This window comes from Nerophis lumbriciformis, linkage group LG05 (assembly GCF_033978685.3).
Source record: "Nerophis lumbriciformis linkage group LG05, RoL_Nlum_v2.1, whole genome shotgun sequence".
NCBI classification, from domain to species: domain Eukaryota; kingdom Metazoa; phylum Chordata; class Actinopteri; order Syngnathiformes; family Syngnathidae; genus Nerophis; species Nerophis lumbriciformis.
This window is the reverse complement of record NC_084552.2, coordinates 56,587,108-56,602,832: the sequence shown is the minus strand read 5'-3', so window position 1 is coordinate 56,602,832 and position 15,725 is coordinate 56,587,108. Positions and strand designations below refer to the sequence as shown.

Genomic DNA, 15,725 nt, shown 5'->3' with positions numbered 1-15,725 from the left:
GTCAACTGAAAAGTATGAAAATGAAAAATATGAGCATGTACAATACTCAATACTTGGTTGGAGCTCCTTTTGCCTCAATTACTGCGTTAATGCGGCGTGGCATGGAGTCGATGAGTTTCTGGCACTGCTCAGGTGTTATGAGAGCCCAGGTTGCTCTGATAGTGGCCTTCAACTCTTCTGCGTTTTTGGGTCTGGCATTCTGCATCTTCCTTTTCACAATACCCCACAGATTTTCTATGGGGCTAAGGTCAGGGGAGTTGGCGGGCCAATTTAGAACAGAAATACCATGGTCCGTAAACCAGGCACGGGTAGATTTTGCGCTGTGTGCAGGCGCCAAGTCCTGTTGGAACTTGAAATCTCCATCTCCATAGAGCAGGTCAGCAGCAGGAAGCATGAAGTGCTCTAAAACTTGCTGGTAGACGGCTGCGTTGACCCTGGATCTCAGGAAACAGAGTGGACCGACACCAGCAGATGACATGGCACCCCAAACCATCACTGATGGTGGAAACTTTACACTAGACTTCAGGCAACGTGGATCCTGTGCCTCTCCTGTCTTCCTCCAGACTCTGGGACCTCGATTTCCAAAGGAAATGCAAAATTTGCATGGTTGGGTGATGGTTTGGGGTGCCATGTCATCTGCTGGTGTCGGTCCACTCTGTTTCCTGAGATCCAGGGTCAACGCAGCCGTCAACCAGCAAGTTTTAGAGCACTTCATGCTTCCTGCTGCTGACCTGCTCTATGGAGATGGAGATTTCAAGTTCCAACAGGACTTGGCGCCTGCACACAGCGCAAAATCTACCCGTGCCTGGTTTACGGACCATGGTATTTCTGTTCTAAATTGGCCCGCCAACTCCCCTGACCTTAGCCCCATAGAAAATCTGTGGGGTATTGTGAAAAGGAAGATGTAGAATGCCAGACCCAAAAACGCAGAAGAGTTGAAGGCCACTATCAGAGCAACCTGGGCTCTCATAACACCTGAGCAGTGCCAGAAACTCATCGACTCCATGCCACGCCGCATTAACGCAGTAATTGAGGCAAAAGGAGCTCCAACCAAGTATTGAGTATTGTACATGCTCATATTTTTCATTTTCATACTTTTCAGTTGGCCAACATTTGTAAAAATCCCTTTTTTGTATTAGCCTTAAGTAATATTCTAATTTTGTGACACACGGAATTTTGGATTTTCATTTGTTGCCACTTCAAATCATCAAAATTAAATGAAATAAACATTTGAATGCATCAGTCTGTGTGCAATGAATAAATATAATGTACAAGTTACACCTTTTGAATGCAATTACTGAAATAAATCAAGTTTTTCAAAATATTCTAATTTACTGGCTTTTACCTGTTTTAGATAGTATAATAAAATTACTTTTGAATGTAAATTTCCAACAGTGTTGATATTCAATACCAAGTTGAACATGCAAAACATCAATACTTGCTTTTTTTCCCCCAGTATTGTCAGTACACAATACTGCACAATTCTTTTTTAGTGAGCACAGAGTCAGTGCCGAAGAAGAACGACTTGCCTCTTAAAATACTTAGCCAGTATTTCCCGTTCATAAAACAAAAAAAATGCATTATGCAGCGAGCCTGCTTGGCCAGAGAATAAGAGGTAGCAGGAATGATCTGTGATGCATTTGTGCAATTTTGTCACTATATTTAGCGAGTAGAGGTACATAACAGTGACAGAGAGGTGCATCTTGGGTCATGCATTTATTCGGTCATCAAACAGGCGCGCGGATGAGAGCAGAGATCCGCCACCACAAGCCCAGAGAGTGTGCAAAAAAACCTTCAGAAGTGTGCAACCTCACCTTCCTCGCTTCTATATTTTGCAAGACTTTGAACACCACTGCTTTACTCCTTTCACCAGGAAGTGAAAGAAGTAATGTAGAAATTAAATCAAACAAAATGGGAAAACGGAGCAAAAAGGCTTAACGTAACGAGAAAAGGCTGATAAGTTGATACTAATAAATAGAAACACAAACATTTGTCTATACATGATAATCTGACGCTACCACCATATTGAAAGATTATTCATAGAAATAGTTTGTTTTATGTAGATCAGGGGTGTCAATCTCAAATACAGAGTGGGCCAAAATTTGAAACTGAACAAAGCCGCGGGCCAAGGTTGAACAAATTAACCTTTTAATAGGGACCCAAACAAGTTTTGCATTGAATATTGAACAAGCAAGGCTTATATAACTTTATAGTGACATGCAAAATCGAGTTTCAAATAATAATAATAATAATTAAAAAATATCAATGGCATATCAAATACAATTAAAATAAAAATGTAATGCCTCTTTTCTATTTGCAGCCTTCTGAGATGGAACATTAACTTTTTCCACAGGCTAATAAATTTGAAAATAGAATACGGTAACAATGAATAAAACAAGCATTCAGGACTTTAAACTGCTCAGTTTGCAACACACTGATCTAATCTGATGTGCCCAAGCCAGATACCTGCCATCTTTTCTTGGATGCTCGTTCATTAATGTCGGGGCTCAGGCTTTGAGCTGAGGCAACCTTTCATTATCGAACGAAGGTGTTCATTAGTCATTATATCTCGTAGTCCTCCCGGACCACAGCCTTGGGGGAGTGCCTTAAAGGCACTGCCTTTAACGTCCTCTATGAGCTGTCGTCACGTCCGCTTTTTATCCATTCTAACAACGTGCCGGCCCAGTCACAAGATATGTGCGGCGTCTGTACGCACACACTTGATCGACAGCGATACAGGTTACACTGAGGGTGGCCGTATAAACAACTTTAACACTGTTAGAAATATGCGCCACACTGTGAATCCACACCAAACAGGAATGACAAACACATTTTGGGAGAACATCCGCACGGTAACACAACATGAACACAACAGAACAAATACCCAGAATCTTTTGCAGCGGGAAGTTATATAACTTGTATAGATGGCAGCTGATGAATATATTTACATTCTGTGCAAAAAGATGTTGAAGCACATTGATCATATATATTTGACATTTTCAAACAGTTTTCAATGAAGTTGTAACTTTAAAAGTTCTGTATTCGGTCAGCTCAAACACTTGGCGGGCAAACAAGCACTCAAGCAGCACTCTGAACGAACTCAGCCAGAATGCTTCGAGGTAATGTTACAATTGTACAAGCCAACAAATCAAGTATGCTTGATAGAAAACAGTAAGGCTCTATTTTTCAAAATGTGCGAGCTTGATTTCAAATTTTCCGTATTTTCCGGACCTAAGGGTGCACCAGATTATAAGGCGTATTAAAAGGAGTCATATTATTATTATTTTTTTCCAAATGTAAAACACTTCCTTGTGGTCTATATAACATGTAATGGTGGTTCTTTGGTCGAAACCAGAATTATTCGGTAGATTAGGCTCACCGGGTTATAAGGCGCACTGTTGAGTTTTGAGGGGGAAAAAAGGATTTTAAGTGCGTCTTGTTGTCCGGAAAATACAGTACCGGTACATTGGATTTGCTATTGACATGCTACTGATTAGCATTAGCGATTTTACATGGCGATTTCAACACCTCTAAATTGAATGACAACTACAACTGAGATGCACGTATCAAACAGCTGGTGAGTGATGATGTCAATAATTACAAACAAAAGAGTATATTCAGCTTAATGGCAAAGGCTACTCCCTGACGAGGCGACACACTATTTCTACTGTACACTAACTTCTTGGAATTGCAAGTCTACGATATAATACTTGCAAATGATACTCAGAAGTGTAAGAAAACAATACCTAACAACTGGACAGCACAGTTATTATAATCTGTAATTGTTTAAATTTAAATATATGTATTTTTTATAATTATAAAACAAATCAAGATTTGTTTTATTTAGAACTGGTATGTTATCGTTCCAAATGTCAAAAGGTAGATGTAAAGAAACAAAGTAGTGTGAGAACACAGCTGTTCTTGGCCATAACAAGAGTGCTTACACTTTGATAAATCAATCAATCAATCAATGTTTATTTATATAGCCCTAAATCACAAGTGTCTCAAAGGGCTGCACAAGCCACAACGACATCCTCGGTACAAAGCCCACATACGGGCAAGGAAAAACTCACCCCAGTGGGACGTCGATGTGAATGACTATGAGAAACCTTGGAGAGGACCGCATATGTGGGTAACCCCCCCCCCCTCTAGGGGAGACCGAAAGCAATGGATGTCGAGTGGGTCTGACATAATATTGTGAGAGTCCAGTCCATAGTGGATCCAACATAATAGTAAGAGTCCAGTCCATAGTGGGGCCAGCAGGACACCATCCCGAGCGGAGACGGGTCAGCAGCGCAGAGATGTTCCCAGCCGATGCACAGGCGAGCGGTCCACCCCGGGTCCCGACTCTGGACAGCCAGCACTTCATCCATGGCCACCGGACCTGTGCCCCACCCCCTCAAGGAAAAGGGGAGCAGAGGAGAAAAGAAAAGAAACGGCAGATCAACTGGTCTAACAGGGGGGCTATTTAAAGGCTAGAGTATACAAATGAGTTTTAAGATGGGACTTAAAAGTTTCTACTGAGGTAGCATCTCTAATTGTTACCGGGAGGGCATTCCATAGTACTGGAGCCCCAATAGAAAACGCTCTATAGCCCGCAGACTTTTTTTGGGCTCTGGGAATCATTAATAAGCCGGAGTTCTTTGAACGCAGATTTCTTGCCGGGACATATGGTACAATGCAATCGACAAGATAGGACGGAGCTAGACCGTGTAGTATTTTATACGTAAGTAGTAAAACCTTAAAGTCACATCTTAAGTGCACAGGAAGCCAGTGCAGGTGAGCCAGTATAGGCGTAATATGATCAAACTTTCTTGTTCTTGTCAAAAGTCTAGCAGCCGCATTTTGTACCAACTGTAATTTTTTAATGCTAGACATAGGGAGACCCGAAAATAATACGTTACAGTAGTCGAGACGAGACGTAACGAACGCATGAATAATGATCTCAGCGTCGCTAGTGGATAAAATAGAACGAATTTTAGCGATATTACGGAGATGAAAGAAGGCCGTTTTAGTAACACTCTTAATGTGTGATTCAAAGGAGAGAGTTGGGTGGAAGATAATACCCAGATTCTTTACTGATTCGCCTTGTGTAATTGTTTGGTTGTCAAATGTTAAGGTGGTATTATTAAATAAATGTCGGTGTTTAGCAGGACCGATAATCAGCATTTCCGTTTTCTTGGCGTTGAGTTGCAAGAAGTTAGCGGACATCCATTGTTTAATGTCATTAAGACACATAAAGAAGGTGAGAAACAAACAAGTACCTCTGCATGTAAAAAAAAATTGAATTTTGGAATAAAAACGGAGGCCCGCTGTACTGCAGCTCCCTTGATTGGTTGTTTGGTACATTTCCAGCAGCCCAAAAACATTTTAGATGAGCCTGACTGGGTTCCCGCGACCAGACGGCGCAAACAAACGTTATTCGCTATCTTCAAGCGGCATAAAACTCTGGAGGCGGGTGAAAGAGCGACTCATGTTTGTGCACGTGTGCGTTCACTTTCCTCCCAATTAGTGCCGATGCTAAATTCACGAGGCGCTACAGTACAGTAGTGCATGTGCACATCTGGATTGTCGGAGATGTTGCTTTGTACGCAGGAGGTTTTGCAGCACGCCGCTTTGCTTTGTGTCGACGAGTAAATCGTCGAGGCACAACAACACGAAGCAAATAGTCGTTTGCACAGCCTCCTCTCCAAAATGATTCACCTCATGTCTCTTTTTAGGCTTTAATGAGAAGCGTCGGGATGGTGGGCCGGCTGTCGTCGGTCTGCGTTATCACCTCGCCCAATGACGAGGCGCACGGGGCTCCCTCCGCGGGGCTCGTAAAGCCGCGAGGCGCTCGTTCGCGATCGCTGTTTTTTTGCCGCTGACAAGGAAATAATAACGAGGAATCTCAGAGGAGCCGAGAGGGGGTTTGTGAAGTAGAACGCCAAGTCATCGGAGACCTGGCGGGCTCGTGTGTGTTTTAGCACGTAAGGTTTAGCTAATCGCTCTTCCATCTGGCGGACGTTTGTCTTTTGTGGACCTTTGACAACCGCCTGGGAATAAACACTTGCTGTCAATATGCAAATGTGTTCCTAGTCTTGCCAGTACAAGCTGGATTTGTAACGCAACCAATCTGCTCTGCTTCTTCCTACTCCTTTTCGGACATGATGATGTACAATGGAACCACACACTATGTGTGTGCATTCTATTACAATATATATATATATACACAGGTAAAAGCCAGTAAATTAGAATATTTTGAAAAACTTGATTTATTTCAGTAATTGCATTCAAAAGGTGTAACTTGTACATTATATTTATTCATTGCACACAGACTGATGCATTCAAATGTTTATTTCATTTAATTTTGATGATTTGAAGTGGCAACAAATGAAAATCCAAAATTCCGTGTGTCACAAAATTAGAATATTACTTAAGGCTAATACAAAAAAGGGATTTTTAGAAATGTTGGCCAACTGAAAAGTATGAAAATGAAAAATATGAGCATGTACAATACTCAATACTTGGTTGGAGCTCCTTTTGCCTCAATTACTGCGTTAATGCGGCGTGGCATGGAGTCGATGAGTTTCTGGCACTGCTCAGGTGTTATGAGAGCCCAGGTTGCTCTGATAGTGGCCTTCAACTCTTCTGCGTTTTTGGGTCTGGCATTCTGCATCTTCCTTTTCACAATACCCCACAGATTTTCTATGGGGCTAAGGTCAGGGGAGTTGGCGGGCCAATTTAGAACAGAAATACCATGGTCCGTAAACCAGGCACGGGTAGATTTTGCGCTGTGTGCAGGCGCCAAGTCCTGTTGGAACTTGAAATCTCCATCTCCATAGAGCAGGTCAGCAGCAGGAAGCATGAAGTGCTCTAAAACTTGCTGGTAGACGGCTGCGTTGACCCTGGATCTCAGGAAACAGAGTGGACCGACACCAGCAGATGACATGGCACCCCAAACCATCACCCAACCATGCAAATTTTGCATTTCCTTTGGAAATCGAGGTCCCAGAGTCTGGAGGAAGACAGGAGAGGCACAGGATCCACGTTGCCTGAAGTCTAGTGTAAAGTTTCCACCATCAGTGATGGTTTGGGGTGCCATGTCATCTGCTGGTGTCGGTCCACTCTGTTTCCTGAGATCCAGGGTCAACGCAGCCGTCTACCAGCAAGTTTTAGAGCACTTCATGCTTCCTGCTGCTGACCTGCTCTATGGAGATGGAGATTTCAAGTTCCAACAGGACTTGGCGCCTGCACACAGCGCAAAATCTACCCGTGCCTGGTTTACGGACCATGGTATTTCTGTTCTAAATTGGCCCGCCAACTCCCTTGACCTTAGCCCCATAGAAAATCTGTGGGGTATTGTGAAAAGGAAGATGCAGAATGCCAGACCCAAAAACGCAGAAGAGTTGAAGGCCACTATCAGAGCAACCTGGGCTCTCATAACACCTGAGCAGTGCCAGAAACTCATCGACTCCATGCCACGCCGCATTAACGCAGTAATTGAGGCAAAAGGAGCTCCAACCAAGTATTGAGTATTGTACATGCTCATATTTTTCATTTTCATACTTTTCAGTTGGCCAACATTTTTAAAAATCCCTTTTTTGTATTAGCCTTAAGTAATATTCTAATTTTGTGACACACGGAATTTTGGATTTTCATTTGTTGCCACTTCAAATCATCAAAATTAAATGAAATAAACATTTGAATGCATCAGTCTGTGTGCAATGAATAAATATAATGTACAAGTTACACCTTTTGAATGCAATTACTGAAATAAATCAAGTTTTTCAAAATATTCTAATTTACTGGCTTTTACCTGTATATATGTATATTAGGGATGTCCGATAATGGCTTTTTGCCGATATCCGATATTCCGATATTGTCCAACTCTTTAATTACCGATACCGAAATCAACCGATATATACAGTCGTGGAATTAACACATTATTATGCCTAATTTGGACAACCAGGTATGGTGAAGATAAGGTACTCTAAAAAAAAATAATCATAAAATAAAATAAGATAAATAAATTAAAAACATTTTCTTGAATAAAAAAGAAAGTAAAACAATATAAAAACAGTTACATAGAAACTAGTAATTAATGACAATTAGTAAAATTAACTGTTAAAGTTTAGTACTATTGGTGGACCAATCATGTGTGCTTACGGACTGTATCCCTTGCAGACTGTATTGATATATATTGATATATAATGTAGGAACCAGAATATTAATAACAGAAAGAAACAACCCTTTTGTGTGAATGAGTGTAAATGGGGGAGGGAGGTTTTTTGGGTTGGTGCACTAATTGTAAGAGTATCTTGTGTTTTTTATGTTGATTTAATAATTTTTTTTTAAAACATACCGATAATGAAAAAAAACGATACCGATAATGTCCGATATTACATTTTAAAGCATTTAACGCAGGCCGATATTATCGGACATCTCTAATACATATATATGTATACACACACACAGATATATATGTATACATATGTAAATATATATACACACACACACACTTTTTTTTTTTTTTCTTTAGAATGTTTTGAAAATTATGAATTTATGAACAAAAATCGCAATTCGGATGTGAATCCATTTTTTGTGCCACCCTATGAAACAGTATTGTTCAAATACCCATATTCCAGGGGTCGGCAACCCAAAATGTTGAAAGAGCCATATTGGACCAAAAATACAAAAACAAATCTGTCTGGAGCCGCAAAAAACTAAAAGCCATATTACATACAGATAGTGTGTCATGAGATATAAATTGAATTAAGATGACTTAAAGGAAACTAAATGACCTCAAACATACCTACTAATGAGGCATAATGATGCAATATGTACATATAGCTAGCCTAAATAGCATGTTAGCATCGATTAGCTCGCAGTCATGCAGTGATCAAATATGTCTGATTAGCACTCCACACAAGTCAATAACATCAGCAAAACTCACCTTTGTGCATTCATACACAACGTTAAAAGTTTGGTGGACAAAATGAGACAGAAAAAGAAGTGGCATAAAACACGTCGGAGAAAGTTATACATGTAAACAAAGTACGGTGAGTTCAAGGACTGCCAAAATTAGTAGGACAAAACGGCGCTCGCCAAACACTCGAATCAGTGAAGCATGTTTAATATAAACAGTGTGCTTTATAACAATTTGGGAGGTTTGTGTCATGTCTGTCCTCCTACAGAAACCATATTAAAACAAAATTAATTTTTTTCCCCTCATCTTTTTCCATTTTTCATACATTTTTGAAAAAGCTTCAGAGAGCCACTAGGGCGTCGCTAAAGAGCCGCATGCAGCTCTAGAGCCGCGGGTTGCCGACCCCTGCCGTATACCATGTAATGTGACCCCAACTGGATGCGTGTAGCCAATCTGGCGTCCTAGGCAAGATTTTAGGTGGCGCCCCCCCACATCGGCAGTGAAGTGTATATACTCACAAGAAACTGAAAAGCTTTGTCTTTGACCTTTTTTTTTTTACATACAACTATACCTAATATATAAAGGGGTGGAAAAGTGACTATTACCTGCAGGGCAAACATTAGCTAACCAGAAGGCAATAACAATGTAAACAAAAAACACCGGCTTAAAATATCTAATACAAATGTCCCAGATGAATGTAGGTGGGAGTACTGTAATTACCTAACGTTACATTATTATTTTCCATAACAATTTAGCCCCCTCCACAATATTAACCCGACGTTAAAACAGAACTAGCTATTTATTGATTAGCAATTGCCGAATCATGTAACATTAGCTTAATGCTAAAAAGCCAGCTACTATCACATTCTGTAACAGACAAATAATTTCATGTAGGCTAACGTTACCTACCTGCTACCTCTGTCTTTTCTCGATTCTCCTCCTCTTCTTTTCTCTTTTTTCTTCCCTGGGCACCTGACAGTTTTGGCCGTTTTGACATCTTGTGTTGATTTTTTGATGTGGTGACGTCCAAAAAGAGTCATGATACCGGAAGGGAGGGGGCGCACCGTGCGGGGGGAGGGGGGGGGGGCGTAATGTTGTAACAAATAATATTTCTAATAAATAGGCTTTACTTTGCATTTTAATTAACGTGGGATTATTTTTTTGTATTTAGAAATCATAGTACCAACTTTTTTTTTTTTTTTTTTTTTTTTTTCTCCAACATTTGTGGCACTGGCGTGGCGCCCCCTGATGGACGGCGCCCTTAGCATTTGCCTATACGGCCTATGCCACGGGCCGGCCCTGCGTGTAGTATCACAATACCAAAACTGCATTTTTTCCCCCCCCACAGACAACTGGACTGAAATCTGCGGGAAGTTCATCGCCATCAACGTGGCCACTATGAGCTGCGCGTCCCCACAGAGTTGGAAGGGCCTTTCGCCCTCCGCCCACCTGGCAGACGGCACAGCCGACCTCATCCTGGTGCGGGAGTGCTCCCGTTTGGACTTCTTCAAACACCTCCTCCGACACACCAACAAGGAAGACCAGGTGGGTTGCCCCCCCCCCCCCCCCTCCCCCCGCCAATCACTTCGCCGCACAGTTCAATTCCGACGACGGACTCGCCCACTCGCTTTGCTGGCGCCTGGTTTTGCTGACTCGCCTCAATTCCACAACAACGGTTCACTTACGTTTGGAATGCCTCCACCCTTCGTATGGTAAATAACCTTCAGCCCGGCCCGTGGAGGCGGCGCTAATCGCTGCATCAGTGATATGCTGAACATAAGACACAGACTAAAGCCCTCTCAGGAACTATCAGCTTCGGAACACTGCTAATGCGTTATTACTTCAGGAAGTGCAGCTTGGGTCAAACGTGCTTTCAACTTTCAATTTCTGCAGGAGCCCCTTTTCTTATTCATTCCTTTCAGAATACAAATACTCTGTCATCAATACCCTCCAAATAAGTAGAAAATATCCTGTCATCTTATCCTAAAAGTACAGGTAAAAGCCAGTAAATTAGAATATTTTGAAAAACGTGATTTATTTCAGTAATTGCATTCAAAAGGTGTAACTTGTACATTATATTTATTCATTGCACACAGACTGATGCATTCAAATGTTTATTTCATTTAATTTTGATGATTTGAAGTGGCAACAAATGAAAATCCAAAATTCCGTGTGTCACAAAATTAGAATATTACTTAAGGCTAATACAAAAAAGGGATTTTTAGAAATGTTGGCCAACTGAAAAGTATGAAAATGAAAAATATGAGCATGTACAATACTCAATACTTGGTTGGAGCTCCTTTTGCCTCAATTACTGCGTTAATGCGGCGTGGCATGGACTCGATGAGTTTCTGGCACTGCTCAGGTGTTATGAGAGCCCAGGTTGCTCTGATAGTGGCCTTCAACTCTTCTGCGTTTTTGGGTCTGGCATTCTGCATCTTCCTTTTCACAATACCCCACAGATTTTCTATGGGGCTAAGGTCAGGGGAGTTGGCGGGCCAATTTAGAACAGAAATACCATGGTCCGTAAACCAGGCACGGGTAGATTTTGCGCTGTGTGCAGGCGCCAAGTCCTGTTGGAACTTGAAATCTCCATCTCCATAGAGCTGGTCAGCAGCAGGAAGCATGAAGTGCTCTAAAACTTGCTGGTAGACGGCTGCGTTGACCCTGGATCTCAGGAAACAGAGTGGACCGACACCAGCAGATGACATGGCACCCCAAACCATCACTGATGGTGGAAACTTTACACTAGACTTCAGGCAACGTGGATCCTGTGCCTCTCCTGTCTTCCTCCAGACTCTGGGACCTCGATTTCCAAAGGAAATGCAAAATTTGCTTTCGTCAGAAAACATGACTTTGGACCACTCAGCAGCAGTCCAGCTGGTGTCGGTCCACAAGTCCGAGTCCATGGTTCTCGCCCGGAAAAGGGTGGAGTGCCATCTCCGGGTTGGGGAGGAGATCTTGCCCCAAGTGGAGGAGTTCAAGTACCTCGGAGTCTTGTTCACAAGTGAGGGAAGAGTGGATCGTGAGATCGACAGGCGGATCGGTGCGGCGTCTTCAGTAATGCGGACGCTGTATCGATCCGTTGTGGTGAAGAAGGAGCTGAGCCGGAAGGCAAAGCTCTCAATTTACCGGTCGATCTACGTTCCCATCCTCACCTATGGTCATGAGCTTTGGGTTATGACCGAAAGGACAAGATCACGGGTACAAGCGGCCGAAATGAGTTTCCTCCGCCGGGTGGCGGGGCTCTCCCTTAGAGATAGGGTGAGAAGCTCTGTCATCCGGGGGGAGCTCAAAGTAAAGCCGCTGCTCCTCCACATGGAGAGGAGCCAGATGAGGTGGTTCGGGCATCTGGTCAGGATGCCACCCGAGCGCCTCCCTAAGGAGGTGTTTAGGGCATGTCCGACCGGTAGGAGGCCACGAGGAAGACCCAGGACACGTTGGGAAGACTATGTCTCCCGGCTGGCCTGGGAATGCCTCGGGATCCCCCGGGAAGAGATGGACGAAGTGGCTGGGGAGAGGGAAGTCTGGGCTTCCCTGCTTAGGCTGCTGCCCCCGCGACCCGACCTCGGATAAGCGGAAGAAGATGGATGGATGGATGGATGGATGTATTTGATAAATGATTAATATATTAAAAATACTATTTATAATAAACTGTATTATATAAATTATAAATAAATTATATTATATTAAACCGTATTTTATAAATTATAAATAAATTATAATATATTAAACTGTATCTTATAAATACATTTTAAAATAAATTATTTTATATTCAGCTATATATTTTATAAACGATAAAACCAGTCATCAATAAACAGACAAATAAATCAGTCCCTCCCAGTGAGAATTTGGTCACACACATTAACATGTCAGAAGGCTGAAGCATCTCGTGTCGCAGCATGAGTCTGGTGAGTGACACTTTGCAGAATTCATTTAATATCAGTATCAGTGTCCATCCAAGCGCAGAGAAACAAGGAGTGAGGAGCCACTAAGCGTATTCATGGCCTTGTCACAAAGCCTTTAAGGCGCACGGTCCAGCGTGAATGCAAAGCGGGCCGCAGTCATAAATTGAGTCCGATGCTCAAATAAATGGCTGTCACTCTGCTTCTTCTTTTTCTTTTTTTTTTCTCTTTGGAGACAGAGAGCGGCAGGAACAGGAAAGAAGAACAGAGAGGAAGTGGCACCCCGTTAAGTGGGAGAAAATTGTTTGCGGGACACAAGTGAACCTTTTGGCCACTTTGGAGGGAGATGAAAAGCGAGTCTGACAAAATAATGTGTTATTTTTCCTTCTCCTCACTCCTCAGATGCTGATTTGCTTTAATGCACCTCCACTCCAATGCTGCTTTTTTTTGTGACTGTGAAGAAAGATGCAAAGACTTTCCTTTAAAAACAATCTGCTGCGTCGAAATAACTTCAAAAGCTTTTAACGCAAAAATGAGAAGGTGCTAATTGCTAAACTTGCTTCTAACAGGATGGCTGTTTAACATAAAAACTTCTAACTTGTCACAGTTTGACCACTCCTTCGTGGAGGTCCACCGCGTGCGCAAGTTCCGCTTCCAGCCGAGCCACCAGGAGACGGTGTCACTGGAGGACATGAAACCGGACTCGAGTCCCATTTGCTCCGAAGCCACCAGGTGCCACTGCCACGACTGTGCCTGCAGCCACTGGACCTGTGACGGGGAGATTCTTCCCCACGTTGACATACAAGCCAGGTACAAAGCTGGGACTTTACAAATGTGCTGCCGCAAAGAAAGCAGTAAACTGTCGTGTGTGACAGGAGCACGGCGCTGTTTGCTGATCTGCTTGTCACAGATCAGCTCGGTGCCATTTCTTCAGGGCCTACTGCACACACTAGTCAAAGATCCTTTATACGCTATCAAGGATCTACTTCAAATATACAGATCAAATATGCACATCAAAGATCCTCAAAAAGACAGAATAGACCTGCTATTTGTAAAGATTTACTCTGAAAACACGAGTCAAAGATCCTCAAAATAACAGGAGTACTCGAAATAATCTGCTTCAAAAAATGCATATCAGATATCCTCAATATGACAGGAGCGCTCACTGTTTTTAAGGATCTACTGCGAAAACTTCCACATCAACGGCGAACATGCTTGTCACAGATCAGCTCGGGTCTATTTCTTCGGGGCCTACTGCACACGCACTAGTCAAAGATCCTTTATATGACAGGAGTACTCTATTAAGGATCAACTTCAAATATGCACATCAAAGATCCTCAAAAAGACAGAACTGCCCTGCTTTTTTAAAAGATTTACTGTGAAAACACAAGTCAAAGATCCACTAAATAACAGGAGCACTCTTTTAAGGATCTACTTCAAAAATGCATATCAAAGATCATCTATTTGATATAAGCGCTAAGCTGTTTTTAAGGATCGACGGCAAAAATGCTTGTCACAGATCAGCTCGGGGCTATTTCTTCGGGACCTACTGCACACGCACTAGTCAAAGATCCTTTATATGACAGGAGTACTCTGTTAAGGATCAACTTCAAATATGCACATCAAAAATCCTCAAAAAGACAGAACTGCCCTGATTTTTTAAAAGATTTACTGTGAAAACACAAGTCAAAGATCCACTAAATAACAGGAGCACTCTTTTAAGGATCTACTTCAAAAATGCATATCAAAGATCATCTATTTGATGTAAGCGGCTGCGCTGTTTTTAAGGATCGACGGCGAACATGCTCGTCACAGATCAGCTCGGTGCCATTTCTTCGGGGCCTACTGCACACACTAGTCAAAGATCCTTTATACGCTATCAAGGATCTACTTCAAATATACAGATCAAATATGCACATCAAAGATCCTCAAAAAGACAGAATAGACCTGCTATTTGTAAAGATTTACTCTGAAAACACGAGTCAAAGATCCTCAAAATAACAGGAGTACTCGAAATAATCTGCTTCAAAAAATGCATATCAGATATCCTCAATTTGACAGGAGCGCTCACTGTTTTTAAGGATCTACTGCGAAAAGTTCCACATCAACGGCTCAACGGCGAACATGCTTGTCACAGATCAGCTCGGTGCTATTTTTTCGGGGCCTACTGCACACACACTAGTCAAAGATCCTTTATATGACAGGAGTACTCTATTAAGGATCAACTTCAAATATGCACATCAAAGATCCTCAAAAAGACAGAACTGCCCTGATTTTTTAAAAGATTTACTGTGAAAACACAAGTCAAAGATCCACTAAATAACAGGAGCACTCTTTTAAGGATCTACTTCAAAAATGCATATCAAAGATCATCTATTTGATATAAGCGCTGCGCTGTTTTTAAGGATCGACGGCAAAAATGCTTGTCACAGATCAGCTCGGGTCTATTTCTTCAGGGCCTACTGCACACACTATTCAAGGATCATTTATATGACAGGAATACCCTATTAAGGATCTACTTCAAATATGCACATCAAAGATCCTCAAAAAGACAGAACTGCCCTGCTATTTTTAAAAGATTTTCTGTGAAAACACAAGTCAAAGTTCCTCAAAATAACAGGAGCACTCTTTTAAGGATCTGCTTCCAAAATGCATATCAGAGATCCTAAATATGACAGCAGCGCTCTCTGTTTTTAAGGATCTACTGCAAAGAAATTGCACATCAAATGATCCTCTATAAGACAAAAACAGTCTATTAAGGATCTACTTTTTGAAACAATGCACATCAAAGATCCTCCAAATGACGGAAGCCCTGCGCTGTTTTTAAGGATCAACAGCGAAAATGCTTGTCACAGATCAGCTCGGTGCTATTTTTTCAGGGCCTACTGCACACATTAGTCAAAGATCCTTTA

General features: G+C 42.0%; 1 protein-coding gene across 6 annotated transcripts in view; it reads left to right on the top strand.

Annotated features, from left to right (window-relative positions):
• The window catches only part of cerk (ceramide kinase), a 126,297-nt gene that overhangs the window by 91,909 nt on the left and 18,663 nt on the right, over positions 1–15,725 (top strand). For all 6 annotated transcript variants that reach the window (XM_061958946.2, XM_061958944.2, XM_061958945.2 and 3 more), the window contains 2 exons: positions 10,257–10,453; positions 13,421–13,623. In XM_061958946.2, the coding sequence (XP_061814930.1) occupies positions 10,257–10,453; positions 13,421–13,623 (400 nt within the window). The remainder of the gene's footprint in view (positions 1–10,256; positions 10,454–13,420; positions 13,624–15,725) is intronic.